Source organism: Lonchura striata, chromosome 6 (assembly GCF_050655825.1).
Source record: "Lonchura striata isolate lonStrDom1 chromosome 6, ASM5065582v1, whole genome shotgun sequence".
NCBI lineage: Eukaryota > Metazoa > Chordata > Aves > Passeriformes > Estrildidae > Lonchura > Lonchura striata.
Window position 1 is genome coordinate 21,543,575 of NC_140708.1, and position 22,502 is coordinate 21,566,076.

Consider the following 22,502-nt stretch of genomic DNA (forward strand, 5'->3'; position numbering starts at 1 on the left):
TTCTACGAATGAAGCCTACACTGCACCAGTCTGAAGCCCTGAACCCAACAAGAATACTGACCAAGTACTAACAGGAGACATTTCTTAGGCATGTTCACTTCTCCCCCACAGCTCCAGCCCAAGCATTTGATAGCCTGTGTTTCCCAAGTCTCTTTCCTCAAAGGGACCATTAAGGTGCTCTTGAACGCCACATAAACCACATCTATGATAGAGCAGGATTCACCCCCAGGCCATATTTACCTGGGCATTTGTACAGCTTCCTGGCCTGAGCAATGTCTCCCTGGCTCAGGCGAACGCGCTGACCAATAGTTGGCCGGACCCCGTTGTCATCACGGCGGGGAAGGATGGTGTCGAGGAAAACGCCTCTAAAGGGAAGAGCAGAGAGACACGGAGCAGTGAAGAAGGGAAAGTGACACAATGAACAGAAAGGAGAGCTGGCAGGCCTCCCACACCCCATCCCCCTGCCCATATATCCCATGCTAACAAGCAATAGTGGTTCAGCTTCTAATAGCTGCTAACTATCTCGAGACAGCCTTCTCAATATAGCAGACAGCTTCCAAATGCACAAGCAAGTCTGCCAAGCCAAATTCCTCTTGGATATCTCAAAATTGCTGCTGCCTCTGTTTGAGGTAGCACATTCCTTGCCATAAATCAGAAAAGGCAATTAAATATTCCTGCAGACAGTTCATGGCACATCTGGCTCAGCAGGAGCACAGATCTGGCGTTTAAGCCAAAGAAGCAGAGGGAACGGGAGTTTTCTCAGTAGCAGATGGGGTTGGGCTGGCAGTGACTGGGGCTGCCACAGACAAGAGGAGAAGATCATGTGCTCTACCTTTGTTCTGTATAAGTTTCCAAACTAGGAACTCCACTTGTCTCTGCCTCTTTTTACTTGCTACTATTTCTTCCATGTGCCTCACACTCAGGAGCTCTTTACTGCACTTCTGATCTCAGCCCAGTGAAGGATTTAAGCTCAGGCCTTATTTCTATCAAAATGCAGTCCATGTAGCCAAGCAAGAGCTTGCACACAAGAAGAGACCCCAAGGGAGCATTAGGACTGTAGGGAAGGAGGGAGGGAATCAGAAACCTGAACTCCAGGTTGGCAAAATCCAAGCTCTTGCAGTCAGGCTGTCCAGTGCACAGAAACCTGTCACTGCAGCCCTGAATGCCAGACAGGCTTGGGGATGCCAAGGCTAACACAGAGTTTAACCTTCAGCATCAGCTCAGCGAGGCAGACTGCTCTTTCTGAAGGACAGGATATAACTGTCCAGAGAGTCCAATAGGAAATGAAGGCAGAAACAATAATTTTAGTGCTGCCTACCAGAGGTGGGGAGGGAAGGGTGGAAATGGTTTTGTAAATATTCAAACTGAAGAAAGAAAGAGAGGGAAAGGAATTTAATCTGTTTTGAAAACTGCAATCAGCTATTGTATGGGAGATGTTGGCAATTTTAGAAAAATTCCTGACCAGCACCAAAACCAATACTTACAAGATCTGAGGTGAGACCCTCAAATTTCAATTTATAAATTCAGTTTGTTATTCTAAATGCCAACTGCATGCCTTGAGCTGAATTTATTTAAGTTTATGTATTGAAAATAAATCCTCCAATTCCAGAAACACCACAAGCATAGAAACAGGTCAGTTTGCTCACAGTAAATTTTCAAGCCTCCTCAGGAGTTCATAGAAGAACTCAGCATTTGGCAGGGACATACTTCTGTGGCCTCTGAAATGCTTTCTGCAGATCTCCAGGCTCAACCAGGGAAGAATGACAGAGTTTAATAGAAAAACCACCACCTGCACGATTCTTTTTCCCATTCCAGTCCTCACAACTGTGCACTCACAGCCCTGCACTGTTCACACAATGCAAACAACCCGTAACTTCAAAATACCCTTGCTACCTGCCAAACACATTTCCTTCTAGAAGGTTCTACTGTGCTGAGGCAGCAAGATTTTTGGTTTTGCTTTTTCGTCCAACTGAATTTTTTCTCCTTTCACATGCATTGCTGAACATGACTCCCAGCTACAGAGCAGTAAGTGAGTACAGTTTCTCTCATTTTGCCATCAAAGGAACCAAGAACAGGAGAATCTGTCTGGCCCAAACCACACATGTCCCAGAAGCCTCATCCTCATCTGCTTAAAAACACTTGAAGTGTAAAGTTGCACATTTGGTGAGTGTCTCTAGAAGTGCAAATACTTTGACTCAAAAGTTAATAAACAACAAACAGACATCATTAAACAGAGCAGCTCAGGAAGTCTAACACAGGAACCCTGCTTGAGTAAAATATCTAAACTCTGCTCTCAGAGGTGGGAGAAGGACACAAGAATCCTGGATGCCCCATTCTCCTGCTGTCCAGGCACAGGCAGAACATGCATTAACTGCCCAATGCAGTTGTAAGCCAAGCACAACACCCCACCATTTCCAGCAGCTAAGAACAACAGTCTGACAAAAGACTCACACAAGTCACTAACATCTGCACAACACCCTGAACATGCAAAGTGCCAGGCCAGTGCTATGAAATTACCAACTGATCTCAACAAATGCTAAACATTCATGTCCCAGTAGATAGGGTAACAAATATAGGTGCCTAAACAACACTCAAGGAAGCAGATATTCAAGGCAGGTTAAGGACCCAGCCCCAGGCAGCTACCTTACATCTCCATGTGCAGAAGAGAGACAAAGCAACTCTTCATGCAGTAAAACCTGTCGAGGAGCTATATGTGTCTTGTGCAGGATTAGGACAGTGCATTGCAAATAGAAGATGTGCCTGCTGGGCACAGAAGCACCTACATCCTAATTTGAACATGACCTTTGCAGAGGTCTTGTTTTGTAACTCCAGACTGTGCTGTCACATCTACTAGCAAGCCACTTACTGAATTAAGGTAACCAGCTACTTGCTTAGGGCTTTGGGAGGTTTAAACTTTCTTCTTGTTAAGTTACCATTTATAGGTCTTGACAGCTGTAGAAGAAATTATTTCATGATACAGCAACATTCAGTTTAGATTGCTGCCATGTTGTAAGGAATGCACCAGAAAATAAAAGCCTGGAGCCACACTGCAAACAGGCAAATTTCCAACACAGATGAGAACAGAAATTCCAGTGGTAAAATCTTGTTCCTGATGTCATTACAGTCACTTGTGCCATACTCCTATTTCTATTAGCCACAGACAAAAATGATAGGCATATTTGGCTATGAAATGGAAGAGTGACTCTACACCAACCCTCAAAAGTATCACTGGGAACAATTTCCACTGCTAGGACTCAAAATCTCAGAAAAGCTGTACCCTTCTGTCCTAGGTAAAAAGTTTAGAATAAAAAGGGCCTAGGATTTACAGCACCATAGGATTTACTATCATCAATATTGACTGAAGTTAAAAACAAGGTTGTACTAAGTGCCAGGTAAGAATTGCTACAAGAGAGTAAGTCACAGACATGGCTCTGTGTCCTTCCCCTGCTCACTCACACATCCCATCTCCACTGGTCAGGTGCTCACACCATCTTCCATAGACTTTCTGTTTTAATACACTCAATGCAGGCCCAAACAGGAACTCTCTCCCTTTCCTAGCCACTGGTCTTAATGAAACTTGCTGGAACTTAACATCTTCATGGACTCTGTGCTTTTGGCAGTTTGGGTTGCAATTGGACAGCACTGGCAAACCTCAGTGAGGTGGGAAGGTTGGGTGCATACACCCACCAGTCTCTCTGCCTGGTCAATGCATTGGTCCCTTAGGGGAGCAGATGTCAAGACAGATCTTGGCAAAGTAAAAGCCTGTTCCAGCACTGCTTATTTGTGGTGAGAGCACAATCAGCCTACAGAGGCACTTAGTGCTCAGTTCAATTACTGCACAAAGACTGCAACTGGGGTAAGGGTGGGTCACAGAGACAAAGAGCTTAAAGAAAACAGACTTACAAATCCTATCAAGCACCAATTTAAATCTAGTAGGACTCTTGCCATTTTTATCCCATTTTGGCCCAGCAGTGCTCTGAAGGACCCTAGTTTTCAAGAGACACAGACTCAAAGGCCTCCACAATATAAATGATGGTAATAACTTAATCCTGCTTTTGTGCAAGAAAATTCTAACCATTTATAGTTTAGCAAACGCTGGGAGGGTCCAGCAGATGCTTCAAGAGAAGAAAAATTGTTTGCTCTGGATATCTGCGAAGTCTGCAAAACACCCTTGCCCAGACACCACTTCCTCCTGCCACAACAAGCAGCATTTCAGCATGTTTGACAATTTTCCACTGTTGGTGTGAAGTTGTCAAAAGAAAAGCACAAAACAACAGGCTTGGCCCTTCAATAGAACTAGGAAGTAAGAAAATTTTAAAAGTTACAAAAGTATCTTTAAATTTTGCAACAAAAAATTTCCAAGAGTGTGAATACTTCTACTGTACCTTCTAACCCCCTTACCTGCAGTCTGTAGTAACAGAAAGCTCTTGGGAAAGAGCAACAGTAGGATTTATGGAAAATTTCTAATAATGTAGCAAAATGAATCTGGTCATCCAGTAACTCTCATTCCAAATACAGGACATAACCAGGTTTATATCACCTCTCTCTCCAGTAGAGCAGTCTGATCAGAAAATGGGCTTCATCTGGAGGTGTGGGATGGGAGTCAAGGACTAACAGCCTATGCAGAAACTGGTACTTAGCTGGGGCAGGACTGATAACTTCTCCCTGAAAAAACCCAGTCACACAGAACCACACAGCTGCAGAGGCCATGATTGAAAACTCATGCATAAATGGATAAAAAACCACCCAAGCAATTAAAGATCATGATCTAGAGTTCAACTCTCCCTCAGCACAACCACTACAGACTCTGATGGATGTATTGTGACTCCAAAGCATAAGCTGGACAACCAAGAGATTCAAAGCTTGCTCTAGTATTACCCAACATGCACATGGGCAGATATGCACACACGTGCTGCCTGGGAAGGCTGCAAAGAATGTCAGCAAGGCTTTGGAAACTCTGAGATTACCAGTATTATTACTGAGTAAATATAGTGGAAAGGGGTAAACAGGAGTCCACCAGCCACCCTTGCTTTTTCAAACATTTTTCAAGCCTTACAATGCAGCAATAGATCAGAGGTCTCCTTCTAGGCTCTATATAACCCACAGAGTCAACCACAACTACCAAAAATGGTCCTAAGGACATGTAACCTTGAATTATCACCTGGAGAATGTGTTCCTAGCATAGTGCATGATGCTGTCAAAGTCATAGGTCTCTCCAAGTGAGTTCACTTCCCCAGCTTCCATCTTTAAAAAGTTGTACTCCTGACCTGTAATGACAAAAAGGAAAAGAAACAAACCACTCTTAGACGAAAAAAAAAAAAAACAAAACAACTTTTACCTGTGGGAGCCTAGAATGAAATGGATATGCTCCTCTGTTTCAACAATTCCAAAATTTCCATTCTTATAGCTATTTTGACCCTTATTCTAGACAAGGACAGCAATATTTCTTCTTCTCCATCTCAACCCTCAGACCACCTGCATTTTCCACAAGTGTAGCAAGAAAGGTTTCTACCCAGCCAAAAGCCAGGTGGAATAACCTGCAGCCTGGTTTTACCTTGCTGTATGTTCTCTCTGATGATAGTGACATGCTGGTCCCTGTCAGGCCGTGTGTGCTCATGCCAGAAACCCACCACATGACCCAGCTCATGAGCCACAATCCCAAACTTGTCACAGTTCTTTCCAATGGATATAGCCTGAGGGCCCCCTCCTCGGCGACCCACGTAGGAGCAACACCTGGAAAAGAAAACCCACAAACACATGCAGCACATCAGTGACTTGAGGAACTCTAAAACACAGGAACAGAGCATGGCATCTGGCAGAGTTCAGGACAGGCCAGCAGTTGCATACACTATATCTGCTCACATGTAAGTACAAAGCAAACATAAAGAAAAACGTGTATCTATAAACACACACACGTACACTTAAGTGTTATCCCCGGAAAAAAGAATCCAGAAAGGCTTAACACCTTCTGAGCAAATACTAATCTGTCCGAGCAGTCCTCACGGAAAGTGACCAGCTGCATCTCTATGACAGATTCTCCAAGTCAGTCATTGGTGTGTTCTGGGCTAGATTTACAAAGCCACGCTTTGCTGAAAGTGCTGTTTGCAATAGAGAGCTGCAGGGAATGTGTGCATCACCTACCCACATGTTCTGTACGTGAACACAATGAAGCTCTCTTCATCAGTTCTCTCCACAAAGGTCACACAAGTGTGCTTCTCCCAGTGCCTCATTGCTTGCTTAAAGATAGCTCTTTGAGTTCCTGGAACAGAAATCAAGAGGAGCAAACAGTGAAAGCCTGGCTTTTAGGAAAATCTCTAACAGACTTAACCTGGACATGGGAACAGTCAACCTTTCAAACAGCCAATCTTATGCCTGTAGACACCTCTTGGACTCTGGGGCTTCCAGCTATAGCATTACTTACCTTCCTGTGTCATCTTTTCTTTCCTTGTGCCTAATGAATTTACTGCTTTAATTAAACAGGTAGAAAACTTGACAGATTAAATATCTCAATATTTGCAAATATAAAACATGCCACCTTTCTAGGTACAGGCCATTCTGGCAGAGCTGCCAGGTGTTCTGATCTGAACACCAGCTACTAAGCGATGTGCCACATTTGCTGTCATGACTTGAAGTAATGACCACATACATCTTTCAAGACCCAGGAATCTCATGAGTGTTACATATGCTCCTCAAAACTAAGGCAAAGCTATTGTCAGGAATCCAGAGTACTTCTGCTCCTGCTCTTCCAACAGCAGAGAGGATTCTCTTCTGGAAAAACGGGATGAGCACAGATCACAGATGCTGGCCTCTACAGAAAAGTGACTCAGTCACTCAAGTGACTGGACTCCAAGAGAAGAACCATCTCACTGCACACCTCAGCTTCAGGCTTCCACAGTGCACAGCTCCTTGTGCAATGACACACCCACCCTACCTCAGGAGACAGATTCCCAAGGACCTGAGTCTTTTGTGGGAGAAGTCTGCTCCAGAGATTTCCTAGCCAGTTTGAGACACAAGCCCCATGGCAAACAAAGCAGTGTTTTCACTACTGACCAGTGAAATTTCCCCCGATCACATAGGGGATGACCCCCCCTGGCCAGATCCTCTCTGCCCTGGACGTGGTTGCCCTGCGTGCTCTGCGAGAGGAGCGTGCATCCATCCCAGACTCGTCTTCGTATTCCTCCCTCTTCGGGCGCCTTGCGAGCGTTGTGTTCTGCCTGCCGTCTGCAAGACAGAGTGGCAACACTGTTTAAATCCTCTTTAGTTCCACCTGCAGCCCTCAGGCAATACCCTGGAGCTTCAGAAAAAGATAAAAAGAAAAAGCAAGGTATTAAACCAAATCAGAAGTCATAGCCAGATTTGTCAGCGATTTTTTTTGGGACGTCAAGACTGCTAATCTATAGAAAACTGACCCTTCTTGCTTTGGAGCCTCCGTATGCACCATGCCAAAGCTACTCTCCCATTAGGATGTAAAAGCACATCCTTCCCTGTCTCTAACTACTCCCTCTCTGCAACAACTTCGCAGATGGGGACACACTTTAGGGGAAGGTGGGAATCAAGCCTAGATGTCACTGTATATGCTCAACTTGCCCTACCTATCCACTCATCTGCAGAAAATGGTTTGCTCTATTAGGAATAGCTTCACAGCAACAACTACTCATTTGAGTTGGCCTTGGAAGAACATGACAGACCCCTAACATTGAAATCTGTACTCAAGGCTGAAAAGTGTTACTTTGGTTTCACATGCCAGGTCTTGAGTGGTTTGGAAATTTATAAAGACCAGACAGTCTCTGCTGGAGGAGGGATGCTCAGGATGGGAAAAACCAGAAGCTCAGCTCTCCATCCATGCCGAATCTCTTCATTTTAATGAAAAGGAGCAAAAATACAAAAGGGAAAGCAGAACACATCTAATTTCTTGTTACAAAGGGTAAAGGAGCCCTGGCTGTGTGGTGTTCAGCACTGGCCTTGAAATGTGCAAGAGGATTCATACAGGCTTCTAGGCAGGCCCTGTTCCTTGCCCTGCATTTGTGCTGCTGCAGCTCTGCTCAGATACTGGTTATGCCTACATGAGTTGCACTTTTAATGTGCTGGCACCTTTACTCAAAAAGTCCTTTACTCAAAGTTTCCTGGTTGTTCATTCGCTAATTGAAGCGCCATGGGCAACTCAATCCCTCAAAGCAGCCACAGTCTGGGTGAGCCTTGCAAACCTCTGTGTGCAGACACCACTTGTTAGATAAGCTCCCTGTATTGCACAGCCAACTCATCAGCTGGACTAGGGCACAGGAATAACAGAGTACAGGGCTTGCTATGCCTTCAGTGAGTGCTGGCCTAAAGGGTCACACCAAGGCGAATGTCCTTGTCACCCTGAAGAGCAGCACTACTGATGGTGGCTCACCAGCCACTGCTGTGAAGCCCATGAGGATGGCAATTCGTATGTAAATCAGCAAGTCTGGCCACAGCTTTGCTCTCCAAGTCAGAGACATGGGCTGCTGGGTTATTAAAAAGCACAGGTCCTGCTAAGACCTTCCTCTAGTGACCAGGGGGGCTGCTGAGAGCCTCTTCCTCTATTCATCCCTCCAGCTGCAACACCAGTAAGCAAACCACTACTGTCAAGGCTGAGGGGATCAATACAATGGGAAGGAAATTCAGGCAGTGTAAGGGAATGAAAAGAATGAACTTTAAACCCTCCCTCCTGCTTCACCAGGTCAAGCCCTTCCTGCTGAAGACCTTGCTCTGAGCCACAGGACAAAACCGGGAATTTGCCTTTTGTTCCCCTTACTCCTAAGCACCCTCCTGCCATTTCAGAAGCTGCCCCATTCCCAAGCCAGCTGCTGGATCCTGGAAAGCAGATGCTCTGAGGTTGGGGGTTCTCCCAAAAAAGGAAGAATCACCCTCCTGCATACACCTGGTACTGGTGGTAGCAGGTACCAGCACAGGCATTGCATTAAAAGGGCCACAGCTAGAAAAAGAGAGAGGGTCTCAAGATAGAAGTCATCTTGTCTTCTATTCACAAACTGCTCCTGGGCGTGCTTGAAATCTCCGTGGATTTGCACATGGACAGCTCCTGATAGCAAACCCAAGAGAGGAGATGCCTGCCCTGGGCTCTCCTGTGCCTGGTGCAGCAGCAGCCCTGCACAGGGACCTCTGGGCCCACGCTTCTGTGCCACAACACTTCCATTCCTTGCCAGCAACACACACTCTTGGGCAAATTCTCACCAGTCCTGCAACAGCTCTTAACTGCTCCTTAGTAGGTAGTTTTCTGCCTTTAAGAACTGAAATTTGTTAAATTCTCCTGTCTGGAGAGGCCTGACACATTCTTCTAACAGGGGCTACTTGTAGGTGGGGGTGAGCTGTTGCCTCTATATCACTTTGGTTATTTTTTTCCCCTTTCATTCACTTATTAAACTGTCTTTATCTCAAACAATGGGTTTTCTCACCCTTGCTTTTCCTGCTTTCTCACCTCTCCTGCTGGAGGAGGGGAATAGTGACTGAGTGGTTGGCTTCTGGATAAGGTCAACCCATCACATTATACAAGACAAACGCACCCCTTCAGAGAGTTCACCAACAGCAAAAAATGCCTGGGCAGGGCTGATCTCCCAGGCATGGAGGCACACACACACACGTACAATCAGTACAAAAACATGTTTTTACAGAGGGTAAGAAAAGTAAATAAAAGATACCCAAAGGTCTGGGTGGGGTACCACATTACCCTTTTTAACTGCTTTGTCACTGTGGTTGGTTGAAGTGGCATTTTCATTTGACACCTCTTCTCCCAGGCCTCCTGCAAAGGAAAAAAGAGCAGAGACTCATCTCCGGTGAGCTGGCTGGCAGAGCTCTGATGTGGAAAGGGCAGCAGCTATCAGTAATGCCAGTTGGGGGTCTGCTGGCCACAGAAACTGTCTGCTTTCCCTGTTCAGGGTGCAGGGACTAAACCCTTGATAAAGTTAGGCACTTCTCCTGGATTTGTTCCTAGCCTATAGTGACACTTACAACTCATTACCATACCATGCCTAAGTTTCTCCATATACCAAATAAGAAGAAAGTCTCTTCTAGGGAAGGCTAATTTCATGGAGATTTAATGAGAGCAGGAGCTGAATGAGCTGATCTCTGTAGAGGTATTGCAAGAGCAAGTTTCTGTAGTGTTGGTGGCAAGATAGAGCATGGCAAACCACCACATGCAGAAAAGAATACACTGTTGGTAATACAGCACTGCTGGATGCAGTGTGGACACTTCCAAGAGGGATGTCTCACTTTCAAGACAGCTGGACATCTTCCAGTCACTGAAGCAGTCTTGCTTTGCCAGCTGGAAAACTCTCCTCTGCTCTGGAGCTGGCTTCTAGCAAATCCTTCTCCAGCCCGTCCAACGGGGCTATCCAAAGGGATATCTCTGGCAACTTGGAGAAGGACTGAGGATGGTAACAAATCTCCAACATTATACTACTAAAGCTGATACGAATTTTCCTGATATCAGGAAAATTATGATGAAAGATAGTTACAAAACAATTCAAAAGGAAATAGAATACCCAGACTTTCAGCTGGCTATAGGTTAGAGTTTCCTGGTCCAAGAGACACAGTAAATCAGGGGTTTGTCTCCCAAAGGAAGTGCCGTAGTTTAACAGAGCTTGGCTGGACAAAAGCCACTAGATGTGTGAACAGGAACAAGCCTGATTCAACAAGATGGATTGCTCTGAACTCTATCACTCTTTTCCAGCTTCAATGTCCCATCCTAAGATTTCCCTTTGTTTTCTTTCATGCCCAGTCCTCCTCACTTCCTTAAGCCCAAGCTCAACAAAAGTTCCTCCTCTCAGTTTTACATCCCCAGGACTTCTCCCACCCCCACCCCTGCAAAGTATGCTATTCTTCACACAATATCTCATTCCATTTAAAGGAAACCCCAACTAGCCATTCATCACTAGAATTATTAAGGCATGCAGTCTTTGCTGAGGCAAAGGATAATTTTGTATTTCTAAATAAATGCAGCTTGCTTCCAGTCACAAACAGATTGCTTCTTAATTGAACTTAGGAGGTGAATTATATGGTGAATTAGGGAAAAAGAACAACTCTGCATTTAGTGAATTGTTCTCCTAAGAGGGAGCTTGGGATTGAATTGCAAATGATGGCACCAAACCCTAGAGCCGGGCCCCTCTCCTGTGCCCGAGCTGCTGACCTCTGCTGTGCCGCGGTGCCATTGGAGCACACGGCTTTTCCAAGCTGTGAGCACATTCTTTCCCAGAGATCAGTGCAGGCCTTGGTTTCTTATGCAAAGAAGAGGTTTGAATAAACTAGTGTGACTAATGAAATCTACAACATCTTTGCATATTTTTTCTTATAGCAGCCCATGAAAAGGGAGAGCACTATACAACGACCAGATATGGGGGTGCACATATACCAGATATTTTCAAACTCTAATCTCACTCATATGGACAGGGAGCACCCACAGCCTTGTGTCTCACAAGGGTGTTTGGAATCAAACATGACAATTTTAGAAGACTCTTTTCTGATTCACTTGAGTTTTTTTTGACATTTCCTATCATCATGATACCTAAAGATATTCTAAAAATTAAAGTGACTTGACAGACATCTAGTCCTCTTCTGATTCTTTCCAAGAGAGGGCTAATGTAGGATCCCAGAAGAACTGGTATGCCATTAACAATAAAAAAGGAAGCCAAGAAATGCACCTGGTATCTGGAAGCAGCTGCACATAGGTTGCAGGTAATGTGTAGGCCATGCTGTCCCCTCAACACATTCCTGAAGTGGTACCTCTCTGTCAGACTACCCTGTCACATCCAAAAGCAGAACATATTCCAGTTACTGCTCCAGAGCATGAAATGCCCATGCATGTACTGAAGCCCATTATCATTGGAAACACTGAAGAGGAGAAGGGAGATTTCCAGTTTGACACTGTGCTCTGTGGAAAGCCAATCAAAGCAGGCTTGGTATCCCACGAAGACATGACATTGACTTTAATGGATTACCAGCAGTTAACAAGCCCCCTAGGATCACTTTCATCCTCACTGCTTTCCACCCACTGCTGTGCTAAACCAGCACTCATCCTTCTTCAGTCTGAGTTTTATCTGCTTCTCCCACAATCAGTTGAAGATGGAGAATTTGTTAGGTCATGTCTCCATACAGAGAGCTGTACTAGATCTCCTAAACCCTCTTAACCTCAACATTGTGGTAATTCAATTCTTCCTAATAATTTGTCCTACTTAACAGTTGCAATCCCAGCAGAACACCACTGGATCCCCTAACTAGGTAACTTAATTCCTGTGCATGACCTGACAGAGGCACAAAAGAGATTCTCTACCCAGGCTGGGGAATATTTCATCTTCTACCTACAGTGCACTTGTACAACAACTTGTTTTTCTGTTTCTCACAGAGAAGCACTGCCAAGGGAGCTTGGCTAACTGAAGGAAATGTCCCGTAGCTTGAAAGAACCACAAATCTGAGATAAAGCCACCATGTCTGCAAGCATGGCTGAAGAAGAGATGCATAAACTGTTTTCAGGAACTAGAAGCAGCCTGAGGTGCTAAGTAAGGGTCCAGCGAAGCAGAAAGCAGCAGGCTGGGGCATTGTTATGAAGAAAACTGTTACACTCTCCCAGGAGAGAAAAATGAAAATTCAATTTTGTTAAATGAAGTCCAAGTTGTTCAGCTGAAACCAAAATAAAGGACAAGATATTAACAGAGAGAGAGAGCACAAAGCATGCCACCAAAACTATACTGTTTGTAGTTTATTGCACCACTAGCACAGGCAAAAGATGTGCAGCCTGAAGGAAGAGCAAGAAGCAGACTCCATTCAGTACCCTTACTTCCAGTAAGAGAGGGTGGGACTTGGAGAAGTAGTAATATATCAGACCTGAAAATGTGTCTTCTACAAGATGGAATTCAGGATTGAAGTTATTTATTGCTGTGCATGTTCTGGTTTGGTTTGTTTGCTTAAGCCCAGGGAGTCTGAATCACCAAAGAGGGGACAATCAGATCTCTTGCCAACTAAAGCTTCTGTGCTTCTTCCATTTGTTTACGGACCAAGAAGAGGTTCTTGTCTGAAAAACGAAGAGGAAAACCAGGCAAAGCAGTGAAGCAGCCTGCTGGTGAATCAGAATGCATGTAACTGGCCCAGAAATACCTACCACCCTCCTACTTGGACCATTTAAGACCTCAAAGATGCTTGAGGGGCAGCTGACTTCCAAAAGATTTTAGCACCATTTCCATCTTTCAGCTTTCATTGGAAAATGATACTCTGAGGCAGGAGGAGTTACCCAGCTGAAAGAAAGGAGAAACATCAGTCTATCCTGAGTTAAGCTTCATTTTCAAATGATGCCTATCTATGATGTTAGTCTGGAACCCAACTAGGGAGAATAGGAATTGTAGTTGTCTGAAAAATTGCAGTCTGAGAACACAGAATACTCTTACATGGGAAATTGGATGGTATAAAGCTTGCAACACTACCCTTTCTTCCAAACTGTAAAAGTTCCCATTAAAATCAAAACCACTTTCAGAACAGGTCCAAGCCAGGATACTTTTTCGTCTCCAGACCCATGAAGAATCTCTTCATGTTCATAGAGTTTTCCTTTCCCTTTCCTGGTTGCTGTTCACACAGGAAAAGGGTTCTACAGCTGAACTTTGAAGATAGCTACCACCCATATGCTCATCACCTCTGATGAGGACAAAGGAGTCCACAGTCAGCACTGAGGACTTTGACAGATTTTCCAATTTTTCTGATTTAGCAGAGAGTAACTGGGCTGTGCACATAATTATTTGCTCTCAGGTGAATCAAACCGTAGCAAGAATTTTTCTAATATATCTCACTGTGGAGAAAAGGCCATTTCAGAGCTGGGTCACAACACAGTGATGAAAAAAATACTTTTGAAAAATTATTAACGATTTTACCTCCCCTACTTTATGCATTAGAACACCCTGCTTTCACAGTCTCACTCAATATATAGACTATTCACACGCCACAGCTTAGAGACTGGATTTCAAACAGAGACTGCAATGAAGCACCAAGAAAACCAAGTAATGCAGTTAACATTAAACACTAGTCATTTTTTAGAGTTCCAGTTCTGGTGAGTTCTATCATATTATGACCATCAGAGAAGCTCCTGGAAAAAACAGGACAAGTCAAACAATGTTTCATGCAGTTTTTAACTTCATTAACCAGTGGTCAAGAACTGTTTAGCATAGGAAAAACTTTATTTCACTGGGTTTTCTAAGCACAGAAAAAGTGATGATTTTATTAAAACAATTTCTGCTGGGAAAATGCATTCAGAATGCAGAACAGATGTTTCCCAGAGCTGGTGGAGAGTCTACAGCAAAAACCTTTCATAAACCCCCCATACCCTGGAGATCTGAGCAAATGATTTGAGATATATCCTTCAGCATTTCCTGTCAGTGGAATAGCTGAAGCTCCCTCAATTTATTTAAAGAAAAATAAATTAAAGAAAGGAAGAATTCTGAACCCCAAATTCCCTGCAGGAATCTGTTTTTCCTATTCAGAGTAAGCTCACTAGCTGCAATAACTCAGGAGAGTCCCAAGGTCCAGAGGCTTGACAGGCAGATGTGTCATCTCCACATCAGCTGTGAATGCTTGTGCAGGGAAAGGACATTGGCCTCACAGGGGAGTTCACGAGAGGAGGAAGGTGAGTACAGCTAAGTAAACCCAGGGCTGCCACAGACATCAGCTGCAAAAAATGGACCAAAATCTTCTGCTGGCCAGCTGTATTTGGAGTGCTATGGCAGGCAGAAGTGCAGGCAGCACCAATCCCAAACACCCTGTATTTTCCCTGGATACTGCCCTCTCTTCTGGAAGTGGCAACATTGCTTTTATACTGTGATGCATCTTGTTTTTAAAGAAGGCATTACAAGAAAGGGGACAACCTCACCCAACCTCTCCACCAACCTTTCAACTGAGAGTTAATGCTTAGGGGGATCAACATTCTCTGAACAAAAGGAAGGACTGAGAAGACTGAAAAGAGTCTTTTCTTGTGGGCTGTAACAATCACTCCTGTTTCCTAGGGTAAAAAGACAGATAAATGAGAGATAAAAGAAAGAAAAAAGTTACCTACAACCTGTGTCATCTCATGGGTTTCTTCCAGTGAGAAAGAGCCCTGCAAGTACAGTGCTTTTACTGAAGCAAATGAAAATTTAATACTGAAGAGGGTACATGAGTATTCTGGCCATGTGAGTGTCTCTGTTGTTCAGCCAGGTCCCCACACATGGTGTAACACTTCTCCCCTCCCAGTATATAAATTGAGTAATGCATAGTACCAACTATCCCCATCCCCTTGTGCTTGATTTCTTGTCAATCTGATGGATCAAGATCTATTTCTAACAGGTGTCTGCCTCACTATTACATTCCTCTCAGTTTAAAAAATCACATTCCCTCCCTGTCTCTCTTTTGGAAGGAAAGAGAAAGGAAAAGGAAAAAGGAAAGTGAACTGGCAGGCAATAAGGAAACTGTAAGAGCTGGCTTGGGTTTACCCATTGCTGTCCTAGTAGACAGTACCAACCTCACAGCCCCACTTGGCTGACATTCCTTCTGACGTGCAGAGTCTAATTTCTTCAGCCTCAGTGCACCCCAGGCTGCTCCAGACAGGGCCATGCACTATTCCCTGTGCTGCCCTGCAGCAGCTCCCTGCCCTGCTCCAGCTGGGCTTCCAGGGAGAGCCTGTGGCTCTCAGCAACCCAGCCAGGCCACTCCTCCCCTTCAGCCTTCCTAATCCTCTCGTTTTCCCCCCACCTTGTTTATACTGGATAAAAATTAACTCAAAATGAAAACACTTACATGGGAAACTAAGTTATGTTTGAATGGAATTAAAACTCCTTCCACAAATAACATTTTGTGCCACTAGAGAGACCTTTCTTCCTGCCTAGACATTCAGACACTCACAGTCCTGGAGTTTCTTGGAGAGTTTTTGGTACCTTCTTATGCCATGGGAGCCTGAATCATGTTTAACAGGCTGAGCAGCCAAAGTAGATATAGCTGAGACACTTCATCTGCTTGGTTACCTACCAACTCCACCACGGCTCATTTAAAGAGCACCTGAAACCAACTGCCAAACCAGGGAAACTGAGGCAGGAGCCAGCACTATGGCCAGACAAGTGGGACTTAAAACACTTTGGGAGCACAAGCCAAATGTAGCCACTGTTAGGTAACCTTAGACCATCTCCTTCCCCAAGGTCTTCCCTGACTCCTTGGTGAAACAGGTCCAAATCATTTGCTATCTTTAGAAGAGCCATGGGGGAGCAGAGGACTTTCCTCACTGAGCAAACTGCCCCAACAGGTGCTGGTGGAGCTGCCCTGTCCTTCCCAGGGACAGCTGCAGTTTGCAGGGGGACTTGAATCTCAAACCCACTCTACCACCAACTCCAGGACTCAGCAACAGCAACAATTGAAGAAAAGGAGTGGCTAATCCCCTCCCTAACACAGCCTGATGCATCTCACACTCCCTTTTCCTCTCTAGGAAGTGGAACTGCAAAATAATCTGAATATTTCCTTTTGCTTCTGATCTTTGCCCTGGAGAAATTTGTTACCCATTCCCCGGGGCTGTCCAAGTCACCATCTGGCCACAGAAATACAACAGCAAACACAGTCCAGTGTTCCAGCCTAAAACTAATTTGCTTTCTTTTCCCACTTGACAGCTGAATAAATACTTTGTCCTCACCATTTGAAAAGGGGAGCCACAGCAAAGGGGTTTTGTGCACTGCGGCTACAAGCATCAGCCTTGTCTCCAAATTAAGCCTGAACAAGTGGCTCAAAGGGAACACATTTATTCCACAAATGTAACCCCTTTCTGTTCAGAATCAACCACGAGCAGTTTACAACTTCTAATTTATTTGTCATTTGCTATTGTCCAACAAGCCATTTTGGCAATTGATCGTTTCCTGGACCGTCCAGACATTTTTCTGACCAATGTAAGTGACTTTTATTTTGTGGACACAGACTCCTGCTTGAAAGTAGAGAGCCTAAGGGTCAAGATGACCCAGCCAGTCTTTCAGAGTGACCATCCTGCAATGACTGCTCTCAGAGCTTATTAGACCCTACTCTTTCATGGACTGTTTCTGCCTCCAAACTCATTTGATTAAAACATTCTCAGAAATGACGAGGCAGCTTATGCAAGTGAGACAAATACAATTTTTCATTTGAGCAAATATTCAAGGAAATTAGGCATTTGCCCAGCTCTGAAGCACAAATGCATGATTTAGTCAATGCCACAGTTATTGGCTAAGAACTGTCAAATTTTACAATTAGGGTAATGGATTTAACTTTCAATGTAATTTCCATATGGATAAACTGATCTCCTCAAGTACACTTGCCCATGTGTTCCCTTCATCACAGCTAATTAATATAAAACTATTTAATAACCTCCACTTAAATACAAAAGACCATTCAGAATCTTCTGGCATCAGTTAAAGCAACAGCCTCCAAATGTGATACACCAGCTGTAGACGAGAGCAAAAGAAAATTTAATTAAGAGCAATCAAGAGCACAACAGGGGCAAACAGAAATCAGATATTATAAATGCTCCTACATGGTGATTACCCCAGCTCCTGAAAGAGTTAATGGTGCCAACCAGTACCAACTTCCAGGTGCTTTAGATGTGCCCAAGAGACCTTTGAGGATGGGGAATGCAGTGGGGCTGGGAGCCAAAACCTGGCATAGTTAAGTGTGGAGCAGCAGAGATTCAGCATCATCTGCGCAGGAGCACTGCAGCAGCTCTGCCCAAAGCTGATGGTGGCACCATGCTGAATAGGAAGAAACTACAGAAACAGGCTGTATGGAAGTAGCTTCAACCATGGCATCAACAGATAGTTTCTGCAGATGTTTTCGGGTGCTTAAATAATGTTAATTACTCATTAACAAAATCCATGCTATTTCATTTCTGAAGTGCAGCATTTGACAAGAGTGATACTGAGTTACTTGCCTTCCTGGATGATTTCTGAAAGAAGCATATGAATTGTGATTCACAAGATAAGCACAACTAAAGTTTCCACTAAGAATGAGTAAGTGGCAGCGTTTGAAATAGCTGGGGATTTTTGTTACAATGGAGAAAGCTTTATCGCTTGGATGGATTCATTTGAGCAGTATTGCAGCATTCATAAAACCACTAAAATAAAATTGTGTAAGGCTGAACACTGACTGCACAGCAGAAATCAAACCAATTATTTTGACAGGTGGAAGGCCACCATCCAGAAAACTTGATTTCAGGGAACAGTGCATTTACAAAACAAACTTTGTGGTGCATGTGGCCAGCTGCCACTGGGAACTTAGACAAGAGGAAAAAGAACATTTTAGTCCACAGGAAATGTGGAGCAAGTAACAGGGTTGTGTCATTCAGGTTGTGCTCTGCCCATTCAGGTGTACTCAGCACCTATTGCTTGGGACTGTCTTTACCCTGCCCTGCAGAACCTTTATCACAAGCAAAGGGGAAAAAGGAGATAGATTTCATTTCTCTGTCACAAGTCTGGAACACCACAGTCAAGTGTGTAAAGGAATACTGCAAGCCCACAAGTCCCACCTGGTTTCAAAGCAACATGCCATACTGGAAAGACCCCAGTTGAAAGAAAATCAGAGCCTGCGTATCTGTTGGTGGGATGGGTGGAGTAAAGACTCTAGCACCTCTTGTTGCTGCTACTCAGGCAAATCACAAGCAGCACTCACTGCACAGGAAGGCACTGGACAGCCCCTGAGAACAGGCAGATGTGGCCAACAATCCAACTTCCCCAATCCTGACAGCCATGCTGTCCTGACTCAGGGTTTCTTCTCCAGCTTTACAAGAGAGATCTGTCCCCTTTGCACATACACACATTCCATGCTTTGGCATCTTGACTTGATGACCTTCTCTCCTCTTCTACCATTAAGCACCAGACTGGCAGATTCCAGTCCTGCAACTAGAAAAAGCGCGCCTCTAAGATGAGAAAAATCCCTCTCAATAATTTCCAGAAAAGACTTCAAGCTGACACTCAGAAACACATAAAGAAAAGCACTTGGTGTGAAAATATCAAACCTAAGGATAGGCATTTTCTGTCTTAACTACAGAGGGAATTAGAAGGTCCACCAGCTAAGGGTATGGGATTTCTAGACAGTTATCTTTATGCTGGAGAAAATCAGGCAAGTCTGAGAAGGTTGCAATAGGACTGTAAGACTCTGGGCTGGGGGAAGAAAAGCACAAAGAGAAGATCATTGGCTTATTGCACAGAAGTGCAGATTTGGGACGGGGTAACTCTGAAAAACAGAGCGAACAAGAACTCTCGCCCCTAGAGGACTTACTCAGCTCTTCCAAAGGGGAGCTCCTGCTTTGCCTTAGCAAACCAAAGAACTGTGGGAAATGCATTTCATGGTTGTCTGCTCTGGTAAAATCCCTGATTGAACCAACTCACAGAGGTAAACGTTTGGACTAGTCATAGAAAAATCATCTGGCACAGCTAACCAAACCTCAGCATCAGGCCAGCTCTAGGCACCTACCTTTCCACTCTTGAGGCTCCTATTCCTGTTAAAAATGTGCCTGGATTGCAAAGAGACATCCCCAGAGTGCATGTCACGTGTTGTGGAAAACTGAAAGGAGGTATGCAGACAGCTGACAGAGCCCTCAGACAGGTCTGTTGGAACAAAGATGCTCCTCTACTCACACAGGAGGAAGCAACCTTCACTAAAGATTTCCCAGGGAAAGAGCAGACCCCTGCAGGGAGTTCATAGATGTGGGTTATGTTACAGCACATACAGAGTTATCTGCACTGCTCCGGGCCAATATGACCAATACAGCTCAGGTTAAGTTAGCACAACCCATAGACTTACTCTAAGACCAAACAAATTAAAAGTTGGGCTCCAAGCAGCCCTAAATGCTATGACTCTGTGGTTCTGTGAAATCCAGTCCACTCCTTCTACCCTAAAGCAAGTGACATCACAGTAGAGCACCAAATGGGAAAACTAGCTGAGGCGGCAAGCATGTGTCAAATCAGCTGAATTTAACAGTCTTTCAAATCTATAAATCAGATTGTCCCTGGAATCTCAGTCAGTCATGGTCTAAATCCATGGATTTTGCAGTCTATATTTTGCACTAAGTTAAATTTCACTAGAAACACATGAGTAGCATTCAAGAGGACTCTGATGTAATGTGCAGCACTACTACTGGCCACAGCCCCTTCACTGAGGAAGTTCTCACAAAGTGAAACAGCAGAAACCCTGCTTGTGACTGCCAGCAGTACCTAAGCATTCCATAGCAAAGTCTATCCACCCTGAGATTACGTAGCACAACTCTCAGAAGGAGAGCTGCACTCCAGCAACCTGTCCAACAAGTAAATCCAGCTTACACGGGAATCAGTGCCTTTCCTCAAGAATGCAACCAGAGACAGTGACCGTGAGCATCTCAAAACAAGAAAAAGCAACGCATCCTGTTGCAGATAGGCCCATGTGCAGATGTGGTGAGGCAGCAGAGCAGCTGACTGTATCTTCACAGCACACTCAAGAACAGCAGAGCTGCTGCCAATGAACCAGCTCCCTGCTCTTAAGACAAAGTCTAATGTAGAACTCCTGTCTGCCTCATTTGTCAGAGAATTACTTGCATGAATTTGCTGTCAGAGCCTCCAGTCACTGATAGCAGCCTCTGTCTCCAGTGATTTCAGTAGAGAGCCTGGGTTCAAATATATTCCTCTCCCAGTTGCACTGTTATCTAAAGCACTACTCTAGCTAGAAAAGATACTATTTGAATTTCTTCTGCCAGTCATTTGTGGCATTGTGAAAGGCTCATCAAGGCCTTCAAGCAATGAGCCTCAAAACCTCTCAGGACGAGAAGAAAACTTGTTTTGACTGTTCTTGAAAAGCATTCTTGGCGACAGTGGGATATGGAGTCAGCTTCTTAGCAGCAAGCCCAGCACAGCATGGCATCAGCGAGGGCAGCCAGATGCCCTCGGCTTTTGATCTGTTGCTGCCAAACCCTGAAGAGACAAACTTGCCCTTCTTACTCACAGAGGTGCTTTTCAGGACTAGAAATTGTCTCTATGATACAAAAATCAGGTAAAGGGGTAATATATCAGAAAAGTTCTCATAATCCCTAAAATGCCCATAAAAACTTAAATCAAGCCAGTTAGTATTAAACAGGCACATACCTCTAAGAGGCATGGCAAAAAATAAGGTCTTCTTCCCTTCTTTTCTAGACAATGACTCGGAGAGGGTGGAGAAGGGGAAAACTTGAAACATCTGACAGTCTCTGTCTTTACCAGCCAAAGCAAAGCTTTCCCTCCAGCAGTACATTTCTGGATCCAGAGGACCATGTGTCCCATCCACTCCTAAGTACAAGGGAACCTCAATCTGACAGCTGCAGATGCTCCACACAAGCTATTAGGGGGCACACCTATAAACAGCCCAGCAGTGTCAAATGGCACAATCTTCCCTTCTCCTCCCAGCTGAACAGCATTTTCTGGGAACAAGGGAACAACACTGGGCAAGAAGAATGCCTGGCCTAAAAGCATGGTCAGAACTGCAGCTCCCAGATCCGAAGAGCCTGGGTGTCTGTATGTACCTACTAAGTACTTCCTCCACTATACAACTAATCCGATTAACAGCTTTAGGCTACTCTGAAATGTTATCATTCAAGGGGTTCCATTCATAAAGGGTCTTAGGCTGTTTCTGTACAGAGGTTGCATTCTTCCCACTGGAAATAAAGCAGGGAGTAGGATTTTCTCCCAGGGAAGAATGGAGCCCAGTCCCCCACCATGCTGAAGTAGGCCACCCTCTTACAATTCACATGAGTGTCAAACAAGCCTCATAATAAAAAAATCAACCCTTCCTGCTCATGGAAAGAGCCCCACACAGGCCAGGTGACCACAGAGATCCCTCTGTGTCTGTTCTGCAGAAAGCATCACAGTCACAGGGGCTGCCCACTTGTCAGCTGCACTCTCAGGGATGCAAATAAAACCTGCTACAGATGAGGACAAGGGAGAGTGAGTGAGGTGACATCTCCGTTCACCCAAGGCAAAGCAATGTATGATGCATCAGTAAAAAGTGCAAAGCAGAGACTGATCCAAACACACCACACAAGCCATGGCTGTAAGAGACCCGTGCCAGCATTAAATGATACAGATGTGAGTTGTAAATCCAGTTCATTTTCCAGATGGCACAGGTCTGGCACCAGTGCCAAGTGAAAGAAATGTGCTAGACACGACAAACAAAAATGTTACCAGAGAAAACTGATACAATCAAACATATCTGACTTTGCTTTCCCAGTAATGTCCTCATCTAACTTCAGGAATCAACAAAGGGATGTGAAAGAGATTAATGCTGCCTGTCCCACTTAGACCTCATTTTCTGATATATCTTCTGCTCCTAATAACCTACCACCTAAGAATGTGTGACAACCAAAAGCACGATAAGAATGAGCTAAGTGACACGGCGGGTAGGACAGTGGCATTTCCAGGGAGCTACCCATAATCTGAAGAACTGGACAGCCCTTCTCTCCCCAGAATTTCAATTTTTAATTGACAATTAAATATGCCTGTGTTAGATGT

At 44.5% G+C, this 22,502-nt stretch overlaps 1 protein-coding gene across 12 annotated transcripts in view; it reads right to left on the reverse strand.

The window, feature by feature from the left end:
• TLL2 (tolloid like 2) overlaps positions 1-22,502 on the reverse strand; it is an 84,468-nt gene that overhangs the window by 28,794 nt on the left and 33,172 nt on the right. For 7 of the 12 annotated variants that reach the window (XM_085582423.1, XM_021548141.4, XM_085582419.1 and 4 more), the window contains 6 exons: positions 9,707-9,778; positions 7,051-7,221; positions 6,142-6,259; positions 5,555-5,733; positions 5,162-5,267; positions 241-365 (listed from right to left, as the gene is read on the reverse strand). In XM_085582423.1, coding sequence (XP_085438549.1) covers positions 241-365; positions 5,162-5,267; positions 5,555-5,733; positions 6,142-6,259; positions 7,051-7,221; positions 9,707-9,778 — 771 coding nt within the window. Of the gene's footprint in view, positions 1-240; positions 366-5,161; positions 5,268-5,554; positions 5,734-6,141; positions 6,260-7,050; positions 7,222-9,677; positions 9,779-22,502 lie in introns of all 12 variants that reach the window. The other 5 variants (XM_085582421.1, XM_085582424.1, XM_085582428.1 and 2 more) reach the window with 2 other exon arrangements.